This window comes from Jatropha curcas, chromosome 2, assembly GCF_041381405.1.
Source record: "Jatropha curcas cultivar XTBG-Jc1 chromosome 2, XTBG_Jcur_1.0, whole genome shotgun sequence".
Taxonomy (NCBI): domain Eukaryota; kingdom Viridiplantae; phylum Streptophyta; class Magnoliopsida; order Malpighiales; family Euphorbiaceae; genus Jatropha; species Jatropha curcas.
The window spans coordinates 6,597,356-6,616,142 of NC_143152.1; the positions used below are offsets into that span (position 1 = coordinate 6,597,356).

At 36.0% G+C, this 18,787-nt stretch overlaps 1 protein-coding gene and 1 long non-coding RNA gene across 2 annotated transcripts; both read right to left on the reverse strand.

Annotated features, from left to right (window-relative positions):
* Positions 1–87: 87 nt before the first annotated feature.
* Positions 88–16,113, reverse strand: LOC119369613 (retrovirus-related Pol polyprotein from transposon RE1). Its single transcript, XM_089718377.1, has 3 exons — positions 13,086–16,113; positions 3,433–4,712; positions 88–420 (listed from the first exon to the last, which is right to left on the reverse strand). Exons 1-3 carry the CDS (start codon positions 16,111–16,113, stop codon positions 88–90), a joined length of 4,641 nt encoding a protein of 1,546 aa, XP_089574503.1.
* A 218-nt stretch (positions 16,114–16,331) lies between these two features.
* On the reverse strand, positions 16,332–17,276 carry LOC149498146 (uncharacterized). The gene is made up of 2 exons (XR_016319469.1): positions 16,888–17,276; positions 16,332–16,792 (listed from the first exon to the last, which is right to left on the reverse strand). It is a non-coding gene; the product is annotated as an uncharacterized LOC149498146 (long non-coding RNA).
* Positions 17,277–18,787: the final 1,511 nt, after the last annotated feature.

Sequence of the window (18,787 nt, forward strand, 5' to 3'; positions counted from 1 at the left end):
ATTACATATGTTATGAATTAGGAGCATTTTTGCACATACACCTCTTTCAAAGTTACAATACATGCACTATTTCCAAGTGAAAATTAATTAGTTAATTGTCTCCTCCAAATAATTCCAATCCAATGGATCCCAATCCCAAAATGGTTGAGTATCAGTAACCATTGGCATAATGTTACTTCTTTCCCCAATTTGATCTGGAATATTATTATTTGTCCCTTGTGAGGATGAACTCTCATCAGGTGAGTTTGCTATCTCCATCTTTTCCATTTTAAGGTTTTGACAAGATGTTGTTGCTTCATCACCATGAGCAGCAGCTCCTGTTTGATCTCTCAGCATCTCCACCCCCAGTGGCCGGCGATCAAATGCTCGTAAGCTTTTCGATTTCTTGTACACTCGGCACAAACTGAATTCATGCCTTAACTGCAAATACAACAGAGAAATTTTGTAATTAAGAGTCCCAAATTTATCACTAACTATTCAAGATCATAAAGCATTAGCCATTAGCTCAATGTTTAACTCGCAGTATAGGAGGTTTCTGATTCAAACTTTGTTAATTATATTTCTCAAACCATGTATAATTTGCTTTAAAATGAAATGGGAATGAAAACCCAAAAGTTTCATTTTAAATTCATTTTTTATGTATTTAAATAAATTACATAATTTAAAAAATCATTCTTATATACAAGTCATTGTTAGGCATCAGCTCTGATATCAGTTTTTGGGCATCAGCTCTGATACCACTCGTTGGGCCCCTTCAACCAATTAAGAGAAAATTAATGCAACGGAAAAGTAAACTTGTGACACACAGAAATTTACGTGGTTCACCCTCAACTGTTTAGGGCTACATCCACGGGACAAACTCCGAATCATTCTTCCACTATTAAAAATAGTAGGTACACAAAGAGAGCAATACAAAAATAGTGGCACACAAAGTGTTTCCCAAAAACACCCCATAATAATTTTCTCACTATTTTTCTCTCCCCTAGTTTTAGGAAACCCATCCTAAAACTATAACACTCTCTCTTGCTACATTTTCTCTTTCTTTCTGGTGTGTGTTTCAACTGAGGAAAATCCTCTCCTATAAATAGGAGAGGAAAAGTGAGAGCCGTGTGTGAGTTACACACGGCTCTTCATTTAGGTTGGTTGCCAACCTTCTGCCAATCTTCTGCTTTTTCAAACAGCACATTTTTTTTTCTTTTCATTTGTGTGTGGGTCCCACTTGAGTGGGCACCACCACAACAAATCTCCCCCTGCACACTCAAGTGGAGACTTTACTATCATCTCCCCTGCAGCTATAATCTATTAGATCTGCCCACCATCTTGTACCGCCGCTACAACTTTGCAGGACACGCCGCCCGACCTCCTTTTGTCGGGAAGACTTTCGACACAAGGCACCACCTGCAGATCTTTTTCCGGTCTTGGTCCTATTGTTACACAACAACTCTTTGCACGCTTCAGTAATCTTGACTGCCACGACACGACTCCCCTGCAAATGTGATTGGATATCTTGAAAATCCATTTCACTGCAGTCCAATATTCCTTTCCAGAATTTAAAAGCAACCGACTCACTACTCCAACTGAGTGAGTAATATCTGGCCGTGTACAAATCATGGCATACATCAAGCTTCCAACTGCTGAAGCATATGGAATCTTTTCCATTTCTTCCTTCTCTCGATCGGTAGAAGGGTACTGTTTAGAACTCAATTTAAAGTGATTAGTAAGAGGACAACTAACCGCTTTAGCATTCTCCATTCTGAACCTTTGAAGTACTTTCTCAATGTACTTCTCATGTGACAACCATAATTTCTTGGCTCTTCGATCTTCATGCCAAGAATCTGCTTTGCTGGTCCCAAGTCTCTCACGCAAAGACTTACTAGATTTCTGACCAACAATCAACCACATAGAGCAAAAATAAGGTAGTCATCAATAGAGAATTTCTTCATAAAAAACACAGTGATCTGAAGTAGTCTTTCTGTAGCCTTGCTCCCCCATAACAGACTCAAACTTCTTGTACCACTATCTAAGTGCCTGCTTCAAGCCGTACAGGCTCTTCTTCAGTTTGCAAACACAATCCTCTTTTCCTCTTTTTCTACGAAACCCTCTGGTTGCTCCATGTATATTTCTTCTTCTAAATCTCCATATAGGAAGGTAGTTTTTCCATCCATTTGCTCGATTTCCAGTTCAAAATTGGCGGCCGTTCCGATCACTGTGTTTTTATTGATTTTTGATCTTTTCACCAATTGTGAAAATGACATCTATTTGTTGTGGTGGTGCCCACTCAAGTGGGACCCACACACAAATGAAAAGAAAAAAAAATGTGCTGTTTGAAAAAGCAGAAGGTTGGCAGAAGGTTGGCAACCAACCTAAATGAAGAGCCGTGTGTAACTCACACACGGCTCTCACTTTTCCTCTCCTATTTATAGGAGAGGATTTTCCTCAGTTGAAACACACACCAGAAAGAAAGAGAAAATGTAGCAAGAGAGAGTGTTATAGTTTTAGGATGGGTTTCATAAAACTAGGGGAGAGAAAAATAGTGAGAAAATTATTATGGGGTGTTTTTGGGAAACACTTTGTGTGCCACTATTTTTGTATTGCTCTCTTTGTGTACCTACTATTTTTAATAGTGGAAGAATGATTCGGAGTTTGTCCCGTGGATGTAGCCCTAAACAGTTGAGGGTGAACCACGTAAATTTCTGTGTGTCACAAGTTTACTTTTCTGCTGCGTTAATTTTCTCTTAATTGGTTGAAAGGGCCCAACGAGTGGTATCAGAGCTAATGCCCAAAAACTGGTATCAGAGCTGATGCCTAACAACTGGTATCAGAGTCTGATTCCTAACAAGTGGTATCAGAGCTGATGCCCAAAAACTGGTATCAGAGTCTGATTCCTAACAGTCATTTTATGTGAATCAATCAAATAATAAAATGGATTATATTTTCTATTCTAAAAACAATATACCAAGAAATTTTCTTTTTTTTTTTAATTTTTTTGTTAATATTTTTTCTGGACTTCAAACTCATAATTAATATCCCTGATTCAATACTGAATAAGATTACAATACTGAATAGAGAAGAATTCACCAAAAACTAACTTAACACAAGATGCTCTATACAATTATTTATACTCCTTTACGGACACCAATGACACATAAAATTTAGCTCTTAAAATTTGTTACAACTCATCTTTCTCTCTCTACATTCTCTGTAACAGATTTGCAACTCCTCAACTGTTTTTGTTATCAGCAAGGAGAAAGTGTACTGCATGTGTTTTGACACTTGCGTTTATTAGCTGTGCGACACCGTTTTTCTTCTTTTAATTTCTTTCTTTCTTTTATAATGAAACGGTGTCGTTGGCTAATACTAGCCGTTACTAATAACGGCTTTCTTCTTCAAACATCAGCATCCTCAACCTCTGTTATCTTCAACCTCTGTTACCCCCCCGCAAGCTGGGCCATGGATATCAGACATGCCCAGTTTGGACATGAGAAACTTAAAGCGAGAAGGAGAAAGGGATTTGGTATACAAGTCAGCAAGCTGCAGCTCTGTAGAAATAGGCATAAGATGAACAAGGCCAGAATTAACTTTTTCTCGAATAAAATGGCAATCTATCTCTATATGCTTCGATCGCTCATGAAAGGCAGGGTTAGCTGTGAGATAAATTGCAGATTGATTATCACAAAAGATACTGATGGGTGCAGATAAATCATGACCAAGATCTGACAATATATAGCTCAACCATTGAAGCTCACAGGTTGTAACAGCAAGAGCTCGATACTCTGCTTCTGAAGAGGATCTGGACACAGTCACTTGCTTCTTCGATCGCCAGCTGATCAAGGAATCTCCCAGGTAAATTCCATAACCTGTTATGGATCGCCTTGTATCAGGGCAACCAGCCCAATCAGAGTCACTGAAGGCAGTGAGCTTGGGTGCTGAACTAGCTTTATAGAATAAGCCATTACCAGGACTAGATTTAACATATCTGAGAACCTTGAGCAAAGCTTGATAATGAGATGTTCTTGGTGCAGATAGAAATTGGCTCAAGGTATTGACAGCATAAGTGATATCTGGCCTTGTGGTAGTGAGATATAAGAGTTGCCCCACTAGTTTTCTGTAACCAGTTACATCACTCAACAAGTCACCATCATCTTTGGACAGTTTGACATTATAATCCATAGGAGAGGAGGAAGGCTTAGCACCCAAAACTCCATACTCAGTCAGGAGCTCTAGTGCATACTTTCTCTGACATATATGTAAACCTGCCTTTGACCTAGCAATTTCCAAACCCAGAAAGTACCGTAGCTTACCAAGATCTTTTATCTTGAATTTGGCATCCAGAGAAGCTTTGACTGAGGTAATTTCTGAAGAATCATTTCCTGCTAGAACAATATCATCTACATAAATCAATAAGGCAGTAAATTTTTCCCCCTTTGATTTAGTGAATAGAGAGTGATCTGATTGTGATTGTTGATAGCCAATAGCAACAAGGAAATCTATTAACTTGTGAAACCATTGTCTACTAGCTTGTTTCAAGCCATATAAACTCTTCTGCAACTTACACACTGAACCAACAGGAACCTGCAACCCCAAAGGAGCCTCCATATAAATTTCTTCATGCAAATCACCATGAAGAAAAGCATTGTTTACATCAAGCTGCTCCAAAAACCACTCTTTCATTGTAGCTAAAGCTAAGAGAAGTCTAATAGTTGTAACTTTAGCTACAGGAGAAAACGTATCAAAGAAGTCCTAGCCCTCAACCTGTGTGTAACCCTTGGCAACAAGTCTTGCCTTGTGCCTCTCACCACAAAAAAAACGCCATTTTGCGACCGACAAATCGGTCGCAAAATGGCAAAAATCGGTCGCTATGTATACTTTGAGACCGATTTGCGACCGACAAACGTCGGTCGCAAAATCACTGGTCGCAAATGTTAATTGCGACCGATGAGAAAATCGGTCGCAAATTAGAGACCGATAAGTCGGTCGCAAAATTGAAAAAGCGGTCGCAAATTTTGGTCGTGGTTTAATTGGAAATTCAGTCGCAACTTTGGTCGCAGAATATCGGTCGCAATTTTTTAAAATCGGTCGCAAATCGGTCTCAAATTATAAATTCAAAAAATTTTTTTTTGGTATCAAATCGGTCGCAAATCGGTCGCAAAAATGAAAAAGGAAATAAAAAAAATTAAATATTATTTTGAAACCAAAATTTTTCTACACCTGTGAAAGTTGACATAAATGCATATATACACACACGCAATTCAAGAACAGTATAAAAATGTAATTTTTATTGTTCTGAACAAATTAAAAAATGAAAATACAAATGAAAAAATAAAAGGTCGGAAATCAAATCTATATATGCTGCTGCTCATCTGCAGGATCCGATGTCGGACCGCCGGGAGGAGTACCTGCTGGATGTGATGTAGCGCCAGGAGGGGTGAGCAAGGTATCGCCTGCAGCATCGGGATCAGGAGCCGATAGTGGCTGCTGCTGAGACGTCGAAACATGTCGGTCTGTAGCAGGCGCAGGATCAGAGGAAGAAGTACCAGCACGGTCCTCACCGGACAGCCGCAGCACATGCGCTCTAAGCTCTGCAATCTGTCTCTGCTGATCAGCAAGCTGAGCCCGTATATCATCATCATAGTGCGAGCCAGTGTGCTCCGGCTGCGGTGCTGCGCTGGCTGTAGAAGCGTGAGCTGCTGAGCCAGTGTAAAACTGTGATGCCTGAGACCCGATGCCGTATACCTTCCTCTTCTTCTCGCCCCCTACAGCCTCGAGATAAAGCGCTACCTCGTCAATTCTTGACTCAGCTTCGGATTCATCGGTCTGAGAAGTAACAATACGCTCCCGAGCTGTAGTATAGTTCTCCTGAAAATAAAAAATTAATTAATCAATGCAATTGCAAGCTTTATTATATTGAACTTTGTACATCTTCGCAATGATTAGAGGGTAAATGTAAATATTATTCATTGTTACTTACATTGACGCTCAGCGCACGTCTGTCGACAAAGGTATTACGATCGTGGTCCTTCGTGTGAGTGTATGTAAACACCTCCATCGGTGTGGGCTCACGACCTAATTCTTTAGCCTGTAATAAATTTTTATTCATGATATATTAATATATATGATGTACTTTCATTAAACATCAGTGTATTGTAAATGGACTAGGTCACTTACTAATAATCGAGCTGTCTCTATAGCAGATATAGATCCGCCTGTGTGTCGCGAAGGTCCTGCTCCATCACCGCCAGTCTCACTGCGCCTGTTTTGTGCAAATATCTCCCGCTTTCTCTTGAATGCAGGATCCTCCCAAGCCTTTTGCCAGCTCTCCCATATCTCCTGAGACACGCACTGCTGCTTCTTACCGCTTTTTCTCATCCTATACGTGAAGTCAGCGTATCGATCGGCGCATATCTTCTCCCAGGCTACTTTCAACATAGCTGTAATGGCCTCGTCCCATATGAAATGTTTCTGCAAAAAAATGAAATATAGCGTTTAAACACTAAGGATTTATCTTGAATTGTAAACATTGAATGATGATATAACTTAAACCAAAGAGTACCTGGAACTCCTCCCAATAAAAGTCTCTCGCCTCTTGTGGTACGGCATCCCATGTGTATCCTTCTTTATGCAGCTGTAGCTTGATTATCTTCAAAATTTGCCTCGCTGCTCGAGAAGATGGATATATGCTGAAAAAAAAAACAGAAGTGAAATATAATTACACGAAAGCATCACAGAGATGAACAAGTACAAAATATAATTACAAAATATGCCTACAGAAAATCTGAATAAGTACTTACTGTCCCGCTACCAAACTGAGGGTGATACGTGGATCTGATGAAGCTGCAAAATAAATGACAAATGTTATACATTTCTAGATAATTAATATGTAATTAAAATGACAGTTATGACATTTATGATTACCTTGCACAGTGGGTGACTGTGCAGCTGCTGGAGTCTGTAATGGTCCAGAAATGGGGGTAGAAGAGGAAGGAGCAGAAGAGGAAGGAGCAGAAGGCTGTGATGGCGGCAGTACTGGACGCTGAGCAGAGGATGAAGCCCCAGACGTACCTGAAGAAGGATGTGATGGCTGCAGTACCGGTCGCTGAGCAGAGGATGAAGCCCCAGACGTACCTGAAGAAGGATGTGATGGCGGCAGTACCGGTCGCTGAGCAGATGACGAAGCCCCAGACGTACCTGACGAAGGACGAGGGATCGACCCTACTCGTCCACGGGCACTGCGTCCAGGTACACGACCTCCACGCGAACCACTGCCGGACGCGTCAGAATCAAACGCTCTGCCTCTAGCCATCTGTACTGCAGATATCAGAACCTAGATAAAATGAATTTATACAATTATATGAATTGTAGAACATGTGGTAAATACGAGTAAACAAAGTGAATACCATTGAAATTCTTCATTAATAATATTAATTGCATATACATTTATCAATTTCTAACAGTAAAATTGCTCTAAGTTTTAAGTGTCTTCAATATCATCTGCTTCCTCCTCCTCTTCATCAGCTTCCTCTTCTTCATATTCGTCTTCTGAGGTACCCATGATGATTTGATCTTCTTCCTCTTCATCATCTGATGCTCCTATTTCAACATAAGATCGGCTTTCATCATCCAACCTATCTGTTAAATCTTCAACAACTTGCATCGGTTGCGTTTCAACCCTAACTTCTTGAAATGCCTCCGATACTGCGAGTGAAGAAGACTGTTTCGTTTCAAGTGCATGAACAACTGATCTAGCCTTGATTTTACACACTGCCATCCAATCGCATCTATCTCGTTTAAACGATGGATATGGGACATAGTACACTTGTGCAGCTTGCATTGCCAAAACAAACGGTTCATACTTTGTATATCTTCTTCTTTGATTAATATCAACCAGATTATACTTAGGATGAACCTTCGTGCCAATGTTTGGCGTAGGATCAAACCATTCACATTTGAATAAGATTGTGCACTTCATTGGTAGGCTTGGATATTCTAACTCCAAAACCTCAACCAATTTCCCATAAAAATCGTTTGACACGTCACTGTAGTTTGATCCCTTTATGCACACACCGCTGTTCATTGTCTTTCTGCTTCTCCCATAACCCTCAGTGTGAAACTTGTAACCGTTTACAAAGTAGCCAGAGTAGGCATTAGCAACCGGTAATGGCCCCTTTGCCAGATCCGTAATAAATCTGTTACGAATATCGCTTCCCGAGCTTCGAGCCTATGGGAAATAGTAATGACATGAGTCAAATTTAATAAATGTACATTCCGTGTTGTGTACATTGAAAGTAACTTACATAATATTTGAACCATTCTGCAAATTCCGTGTCCAGCTTTGCATCAACTGCAGTATCAGTCAAATTGAGATTTTGAAGCCGCAGAAGATTGATATATTCCCTATTTATGAACGAACCATATTAGCATAAGTATACTTTAACAACGGCCAACATCAAGTCTAGAATGTTTACATTATTTATACTTACTGTACATATGGTGTGATCTCGTCGCAATTCAATAAAATATAGGTTTGAGCCGCTTGTATCTCTGCATCAGTCAATCGTCTTTTTTTTGATTTACCAATCGTACGCCCAGGGTAGGTGAAAATTTTTAGATTTCCTTCAAACTCAGATTGAACGCGATCTCCTCCGTCATCGTTACGTGGCACTCTCCGATGCTTGGTGAAAACATGTTGGTCAAAGTAGTGCGAACAGAATGTGGAAGCTTCTTCAACCAAATATGCATTGCAAATGGATCCCTCGACCTTTGCCTTATTGCGCACATTCTTTTTAATTTTCTGCAGGTGTCTGTGATTGTACAATGCCAATATGTAAGTATAAGTTCAAATAAATGATGTTCTTTCTAAAGCATTGTCGATTTCTCCTCCAAAGGTGAGATTCTGGTAAGAATTTGCGATGACAATCAAACCAACATTGTTTACCTCCATTCTTTAGTGTAAATGCATTAGTGTTTTCCATGCAATGAGGACAAGCCAATTTGCCAGCGGTACTCCACCCAGATAACATTCCAAATGCTGGAAAATCAATGATGGTCCAAAGCAAAGCAGCTCGCATTATGAAATTCTGATTGGTCGAAATATCGAATGTTTGAACCCCATATTCCCATAAATAATTAAGTTCGGCCATCAAAGGCTGCAGAAACACATCAATTTTATGTTTTGGATTAGTAGGCCCAGGAACAATAACACACAAAAACATATATTCATCTTTCATACACATTGTCGGTGGTAGATTATATGGTGTGACAATGATAGGCCATGATGAATATTGTTGTCCTGATTGGCCAAATGGCTGAAACCCATCAGTACAAAGCCCCAATCTCACGTTTCTTATTTCAGCAGCAAACAGAGGATGAATGTTATCAAAATGTTTCCACGCTTCAGAGTCTGACGGATGAGTCATTATACCATCCTCATATTCATGCAAAGCATGCCATGTCATGTGTTCAGCTGTCGCCTTTGATGCATATAACCTTTGAAGGCGAGGAACAAGAGGGAAATAATACATCTTCTTGAAAGCCTTCTCCCTTTGTACTCTACCAGTCCCTTGACCGCGCCGTTGATATCTTGGAAGATTACAAAACTTGCATTCTCTGAATTCCGAGTCAACACCCCAGAATATCATACAATTATTACGGCAGCAATCAATCTTTTCTACCGGTAGTCCCAATCCCCGAACTAATTTTTTTGTCTGATAAAAATTATCAACCATTGAATGGCCTTCAGGCAACATTTCTTTTGCTAACTGAACAAAATCATCGTAACACCTTTCTGAAAAATGGTGCTCTGCTTTCATGTGTAGTAATCGTGCAACAACAGACAGAACTGAATGATTCTTGCATCCAGGCCACAGTTCAATGTTAGCTGCACTTAGCATGTCAAACAATTGTTGTGCTGCTACATTTGGCGATTCCTCCATATTATCCCAATCAAATTGTACTCTACTCGCATCGATTACCATATCATTGCATTGATTACCATACAGAAATTGATAAGGCTGAACTTCTAAACTTACCGGAATGGAGTGGCCTGACCCACTGGCAACTCGAGCTTCACCATGATGTATCCATTCGTAATAATTTTCCACGAACCCATTTTTGCACAAATGAAGTTTCACTGTATCGATGTCTAAGAAGGCTCGATTTCGACACTTCTTGTGATTACATGGACACCTCAACTTATTCCCATCCATAAAACTGGGATTACCAACTGCAAACTGTATAAACGCCTCCAATCCGTGCAGGAACTCTTGTCTTAATATCCCATTGACCTCGAACCTCCAGTACATCCAATCTCGATTATTTTGCATTTTTGTTACCTAATTAACAATGTGTTTATCAAGGGTAAATTATATGTAATTGCATTAGTCTGATCTAGCCTTAAAACATGCCACTAATGTAATGTTCAAGTTACACTTATAACTAACTAAGGTTATTTCTATAATAAGGGGGAACTATAGATAAATGTAAAATAACTAAGTTCATTTATTCAATACAAAGGTTATATATATATATATATATATATATATATATATATATATATATATATATAAAGGTAAGTGTACTATTCTACATATTGAATTTATTGAAAAAAATTCGGCAGCATTTCGGCACAACACTATGAAATCTCAAATAGAAAGACACTTCAATAAACACTTCTATAACATATCAACATTCTCCAAAGGCAAAATGGCCACTACTAGGCCTCCAATCCAAACTCATCATTAACAGGACTTGCTCAAACAACAATTATCACAACAAAGTTGCACGTTAGGATAAAAAACTGCAGCACTCATTACAATTATCACAACCCTGATTCAAATTCAATTTCAATTAACCTAAAACGCAAAATTCAATTCTAGTGAGGGTTTCTTTTTAATTTTAACTTAGGCAGTAGTGGAGCAAGTACATGTTGATAATTACTATAACTAAACAACGCGTATTTATAAAAGCCCATAATTCTTTGGGCCCTTTAAACCATCGCCTTATTAAATTGGGCCCCAATGAGCCCACCTCTATCTTTTCTTGTTAACTAGCCGTTTAACTTTTTCTTTTTTTATTTAACTTATAATGTTAAAATTATTTTATAAAATATTTTAATTGAAATATAATGAAAGCATTTTCAAACAAGTTGTCGTTATCCATTAGAAACGGTGGAAATTATTAAAAAATAAATTAACAAAACACCACTTTTGTCAATGCAACTGTAACAACAATGACAAGTAAGTTTATTATTGAGAATGACAAATAAATTATATATATATTTGTTGTGTTCAACGTATTTTTATCTTATATTTGACGTAAGATGGTTAGACTTGCGAAATAATTTCTGAAAGTGACATAATTATTAAATAAGAGTTGGTGCCACATTATTTCATAATTTAAGAATTATTAAAAATTAATAATAAAAAATATTTATCATATTGATGTAAATATGCTAATAGAATCCCCCAAAAATCAATACTTTCCTCATCCAGGTAACCAATTACGTTTGGGAATCTTTTGTTGTTTGTTTATTACTATAATTTTATATTTCTATAATTAATTAATTTTATTTAAATATTTTAAAGAATTCTTTTTTAATGTTATTTGGAATCTTTGTACGTATGATTTTTTACCAACTCCATCCCTCTATTATTGATGGTTTATTCTAATTTCATAGATAAATTATTCATGTATAATTATTGATATAATTATATATATATTTTTAATAAATTTAAATGAATGCCGATTTAAATTTGTATTTTTTAATTTAAATAATTTACTTATATGTTTTCATTAAATAACAAAAGATGATATTATATGATCATTACTTAAATATGATCATTTTTCTGCCAAATAAATTGAAATATTTATTATTGTAATTAAATTATTTTAATTCAACTGACATAATTATTTATTTTTTTTCATTTTGAAATTCTCATATATTCAATTCAAATCCTTATTAATTTTTTTTATAATTACAGGACATATATAAAGATTTAATGATAATGCAATTAATCTTAATGAAATGAAATTATATTATATTTTATTAGTTAATCTTATTATTATAAATCCATTATTTGATTAATGTTATTAATTATAATAAACAGTCACAGTAACAATAATAATAAATCGAAACAATAATAATAAATCGAAATAATAATATTAACAATAATAATAAATTGAAAAATAATAACAGTAACAACATTAACAATATTAACAATATTAATAATATTAACAATAATAACAGTAACAATAATAATAAATTGAAAAAAAACACAAAAATCGCAAAAAAAAAATTTCGAAAAAAATAATAACAGTAACAACATTAACAATATTAACAATATTAATAATATTAACAGTAATAACAGTAACGATAATAATAAATTGAAAAAAACACAAAAATCGCAAAAAAAAAAAAAAAAATTGGAAAAAAATAAAATGGTCACCGGCTTACCTCAAATGCTGTCCAAACGGTGGCGAACGCCGTAGAGGAGTGACTGGAGCGTCGGTGGCGGCGTCACAGTGGCTGGAGCGTTCTCAGGAGGGCTGGAGGCGCGCTGCGGACGGAGGAGAAGAGAGGAGAGGAGAAGGAGAAGAGAGAAAGAAGAAAAAAGGAAAAGAAGAGGGCGCGTTTAAAGCCCTAATATTTGCGACCGACTCATCGGTCGCAAATGTCATTTAAATCGGTCGCAAATTTTAATTGTCCGACGTCGTTTTAATATGCGCCAAAATTGCGACCGATCTGCGACTGAAATATGCGGTCGCAAAAAATCGGTCGCAATTTTATCTCATTTCGGTCTCAGATTGTGTCCTTTTTTTGACGCGCCCATTTTTGCGACAGAAACAAAGTTGGTCGCAAATCGGTCGCAAAATCGGTCGCAAATGCGCAGTAATTCAGTCGCAAACTGAAAGGTAATCCCGCGCGAGTTTTCCGCGCTAAAATCTGCGACTGTTTACCAATCAGTCGCAAATTGGTATCCATATTGCGACCGACTTTTGTCGGTCGCAAAAATCGGTCGCAATTTGAAGTTTTTTTTGTAGTGTCTCTACAGAACCATCTAACTTCAATTTTGTTTTATACACCCATTTACAACCAATAGGCACCCTATTTGGTGGAAGAGGAACCACAATCCAGGTATTATTTAAAGCCAAAGCTTCAAGCTCCTTATCCATAGCTTCCCTCCATATAAGATGTTTAACATCTTGTGCATAGGTTTTTGGTTCTTGAAGACAAGAAACATTTAAAATAAAATGTTTATAGGAAGGAGACAACTGAGAATATGTAAGCACTTGGGAAATAGAATGCTGCGTAGAAGCAATAGGCATAGTTTGATTATGATAGGTCAGATTACAATGGTAATCCTGCAGGTATTGAGGAGCTCTCCTTGTCCTTGTGGATCTTCTTGAGCCATTATCTTGCATAGAAGCATCAACTACATCAGCTGCAGTGACTGCATCTGCTGCAGGTAACATGGGAACACAGTCTGCATCTGCATATGTGTCATTAACTTGAGGCAATAATGGTTGAAACTGTTTTTCTGAATAAGGAAAAATAGTTTCATAGAATATGACATTCCTTGAAACCAGTAATCCTCTAGTATGCAAATTCAGCATTAAATACCCTTTGGTACCCTCTTTGTAGCCTAAAAACACACATTTTTGAGCTCTTGGTTCCAACTTAGTTCTCCCAGCCTGTAAAGTATTGGCATAACACAAGCTCCCAAAAACCTTTAAGGTTGAAAGATCTGGCAGGCTATGATAAAGCTTTTCATACGGAGAGCATTCCTGCAATAGTGGAGTTGGAATTCTATTAATGAGATAAGTGGCATGCAGTACAGCAAAATTCCAAAAAATCTTTGGCAAATTAGCTTGAAATAGAAGACTTCTTGTGACATTTAGTATATGCTGATGCTTTCGTTCTACAACTGCATTTTGCTCTGGGGTTTCTGGACAAGTAGTTTGATGTAATATACCCTCTGCTGCATAGTAATCTTTCATCAAGAATTCTGCACCGTTATCAGATCTGATGCTTTTAACTCTTTTGTCAAACTGTGTTGCTACCATCTTAACAAATTGTTTGACTAAAGGCCTAACTTCACTCTTCTCCTTTAACAGGTAGACCCACAAGAATCTGGTATGATCATCAACTATAGTCAAGAAATATCTATGCCCTGTCCAAGAAACAGTGCCAACTGGACCCCAGATATCCATGTGTAACAAATCAAAAGGAGATTGAGACATAGTTACACTAACAGGAAAAGAAACTTTCTTCTGCTTTGCCATATGGCAGATATCACAAGGTAAATCAGTCTTATTCATATGAATTTCTGGATGTTTGGTACATAAAATGGATAATCTGGTCTTAGGAACATGACCAAATCTAAAATGCCACAAACTATTATTACTACACTGAGTACTAAACAATGTAGTAGCAGCCAGTACTGCTTTATTTTGTCTAACACCAGTAAACTTCTTAGGATCTTCATTTTGCAGCAACTTGTAGAGTCCATGGAACACTTTAGCTATACCAATCATCTTCCAGGTCTTGAATTCCTGGATTAAGCATAGATCATTATAGAGAAAGAGTGAACAATGTAGTTGAGCAATAAGGCTTGTAACTGAGACAAGATTGAAAGCAAATCCGGGTATATACAGCACATCTTTAAGGAAAAATACTTCTGAAAAAACAACAGTGCCAGAAAAATGAGCTAATAGATATTCTCCATTTGGCAGCTTTACTCTTATTGGTGAAATTCTTTTGAAGGTTGTAAACATATCAAGAGACTTGCATATATGATCTGTAGCTCCACTGTCCAAAATCCACACAGAATTAGATACAGATTTTAATATACCTGTTTTCTGTGTTTGATTAGATATGGAAATTGCTGATTGCTGATCATTGGTTGCCATGATGCTATTGACTGCATGCTCTCTATTGATTGTATGTGCTGTGCCATCTGCTGAATCTTGATTAATGAGTGTCATAATCTTGTTATATTGATCCAGTGTAAAAGAAATAGTTGCTTCAGATGGTTGCTGTTGAGTTGCACTGCTTGTACAGTTTGTGAATTTATTCTCCACAGCTTGAATAGGAAACACATTAGAGTTAGGATCATAAAATTCACTTGCATTTTGATAATAAGAAGGATTCTGTTGATCTCCATAAACTGCATTGACTGCTGCATTTGCAATCACATTTGGTCTGCCTGAATTGTAGTTGTTTCTCGGCTTTAATCCTGGAGGATAGCCAATTTTCTTATAGCAACTGTCTATAGTATGATTAGTTCCATTGCAGAAAGTGCATTTTCTTGTTTTATTTATTTGTGCAGGAAACCTTTGTCCTCTGGATGTCTGCTGTGGAAAGCTTTTAGCACCAAAATTTGGTCTATAAGACTTGTTGAGCATAATCTTTGACTCAGATTGTGAACTGTGATTAATCTGCCTTTCTTGCTGTATTGCCATCAAGAAAACTTTAGTTAAATCAGGAAGAGGATCCATCATTAACACATTAGATTTAACAGACTCAAATCTCTCATTTAAGCCTCTTAAGAATCTTATGACTTGTTCATGCTCAAAGTTTCTTCTGTATTGTGTAACTGCTCCACAGTTACATGCATTAACACACGTACAAGCAGGTATTGGTCTAAGAACCAACAGCTCATCCCATAGGATCTTAAGCTGTGTGTAAAAATCATTCACAGTGGAATCTCCTTGCTTAAGACTTGCAATTTCATCTAACAAATCAGCTATTCTGTAATTATTCCCTTGAGAAAATCTGATTTGTAAATCTCTCCATACTTCTGAGGCATTGTCTATCCACAAGATACTCTGTGCAATGTTTGGAGACACAGCCTTCTGGATCCAAGAAATCACCATTGTATTGCATCTGCTCCAGATATTATACAATTCACTATTCTGATCAACTGGTGCAGGTATCGCTCCAGTAACAAAACCTAACTTATTTTTGGAGGCTAGCGCTATTTTCATTGCTCTGGCCCAAGAATGATAGTTGTAATCATTCAATGGAACTGAAACAAGAACTAAAGCAGGTGTTTCATTTGGATGCAGATAGAAAGGATTAGAAGGATTCGTCAAACAGTCATTTTGATTTATAGCCATTTTAACAAAATTAAAGAAAGAAAGTAAGAATGATAGAATCAAAGATTTAAGAATGAGATAGAAGAACTAACACCTGATCAAGGAGATCAAGGAAAACAGCAATCGATTGAAAGAAAGAGAGGAAAACTTCCGAATCAATTAGTAATAGTTGCAGGAAAAAAAAAACAGCAAATCAAAAAAGAAACTGAATAAACCTGCGCAGCTTTGCTCTGATACCATAAAGAAACTTGACTGAATACATTTTATTCAATAAGAGGATGAAGAGAACGACAGTTACAAGAGAAGAACTAAAAACAGAGCAAGATTACAATACTGAATAGAGAAGAATTCACCAAAAACTAACTTAACACAAGATGCTCTATACAATTATTTATACTCCTTTACGGACACCAATGACACATAAAATTTAGCTCTTAAAATCTGTTACAACTCATCTTTCTCTCTCTACATTCTCTGTAACAGATTTGCAACTCCTCAACTGTTTTTGTTATCAGCAAGGAGAAAGTGTACTGCATGTGTTTTGACACTTGCGTTTATTAGCTGTGCGACACCATTTTTCTTCTTTTAATTTCTTTCTTTCTTTTATAATGAAACGGTGTCGTTGGCTAATACTAGCCGTTACTAATAACGGCTTGCTTCTTCAAACATCAGCATCCTCAACCTCTGTTATCTTCAACCTCTGTTACAATTCATAAAATTTTCTTTAGATGAAATTATAAAAAAAATTAAAAAATAAATAAAGAAAAGCAAGAAAGAGGAAGAAGTGTTTTTTACGTGGGAGTTCACATGGATTATGCTCATATATATCAAGAACTGGTATGATCCGGTCCATGATCCGGTTCAAGTCCTCCCTTCTTCCTTCAAGCTTGTTATGGAGATAGAAAGATATGAGCTCTTCTTCTGTTGGGTAAAACCGAAACCCAGGTGGCAAATCCTCCATTTTAATCAATTACTCTTTCTCTTCCAATCTATTATGTGTATGATAATCTATCAATCACAAAGCATAACAATTAGTATATTCTTATATAGTTTGATCTAGCTTGCTTGATCTTCTCTTATATATATATAGATAAGAGAATTCTTGAAATTGGATCAAGAAACAAAATATCGTGTTAGCTGAGAAGAAGAGCAAGGGAGAACAGAAAATGAAATTTGCCTGTAAACTTCCAACGCGGTTATGTGGAAGAAAATCTCTGTCGATGCTCTCTCTACATCCGTACGTGTCTTAATAGTTTATATTATATGTTTAGAATTAGTCAAGTTTGTCATTTTGTTCTCTTTTTCTTTTCAGTCCTTTTTTATTTTCTTTGTTCTTTTTTTTCCCCATGGTCGACAGTGGAATTAAATTATTTTTTACTTTTATTTTTTGAATTTTTTTACTAAATTTCAAGTAAATTGATCATAAACTTAAAGTTAATTGCTCAATTTATTCAAAATTTTTATGGATCAAATTAGACATGTAATGAAAATTTAAGAGTCAAATTAAATATTTACGTTAAATTGAATTCCAATAAAAATTATTTGTAGAGGTGTGTGCAAAGGTTGATTCAATTCGAAATCAAACTAAATAGGGAGCAAACTAAATAAATTGAAATTTTTAAAATGAATTAAATAGTGTACAGAAATTAAATTGAACCAAATCAATTTAATTGGTTCGATCGATTCATTAACTAAAATTACAAATTAATAAAACTAATTAAGTTAGAAGTGTCCAAACAAAAATTATAAAAGCAGTCATATCTAAATTCCAACTATCCAAATAACAATTAATATAATTAACATTAAAAGAAGTATTCATTAAATTTTCAGTTACAAAATTACAGTTAGTAACTAATTAAGCATGACGTTCTTTGTCAATAATCTCAAAAATTATACCATATTGTTGTCACATGTCACAAAAACTATATAAATATAGTTTGCACTCTTTGTTTTATTTTAATATGGGGTAAAAATGCAACGTTTTGACAAAAAAAATTTGGATTAATAGAAGTTTTTTTAAGATTAATCGCACCATTACCGAAAAATCAAATTAATTCCACCTTAAACACTACAAGATACTGTCGCTTTGGCTAAACCAACTCAAGCCTCATGGCTTTAAAGGCCTCTTGCTACTCTAAGATTTGTCATTCTTTATGTACATCACTTCCACCTTGTACTTAGTGGATGTGAGATTCGCCTAGGTATCACAAATTCACTCATGAATTTTGTTACTTTAACTCTGTGTCACTTTCAACTTTTACTTTAACCTATTAAACACTTAAACTTATAAAATTAAATATATTAAACAGTTCAACTTACAAAATTATTTTATTGAACACTTTAACTTACAAAATTAAATCAACTAAACACTTATTTCATAGTTGAAAATGTGAAATAATTGTTGCAAAAGTTATGCTAACTACATATCAAATTAATATTTTACATATAAAAATGAAAAATCTTAAAAACTATTGCTATTAATATGTAAAGGTGTGCAATATTATCAAAATTTGCAAGTTCAAGCTCACAATAAGCCAATTACAAAGTTTAAGGTACCAAAAGATTAAAATTAAAAAGTTGAGAGGTGAATTTATATATTTTACCGTAATTTTTCATACGATGAAAATTCCGTGAAATTCACATTATGTCTTCTCAATGCATGTATGATTATATCTTTGTTTGTGATGTATCTTTC

What these genes read in the sequence shown, in the direction of transcription:
- LOC119369613 (XM_089718377.1), bottom strand. Translation starts at nt 16,113, where the DNA reads ATGGCTATAAATCAAAATGACTGTTTGACGAATCCTTCTAATCCTTTC. An exon ending in AAATAGGGTGCCTATTGGTT is followed by an intron (nt 4,713 to 13,085) that starts GTAAATGGGTGT and finishes TTTCTCCTGTAG; the next exon opens with CTAAAGTTACAACTATTAGA. An exon ending in ATGGCCCAGCTTGCGGGGGG is followed by an intron (nt 421 to 3,432) that starts GTAACAGAGGTT and finishes TTGTATTTGCAG; the next exon opens with TTAAGGCATGAATTCAGTTT.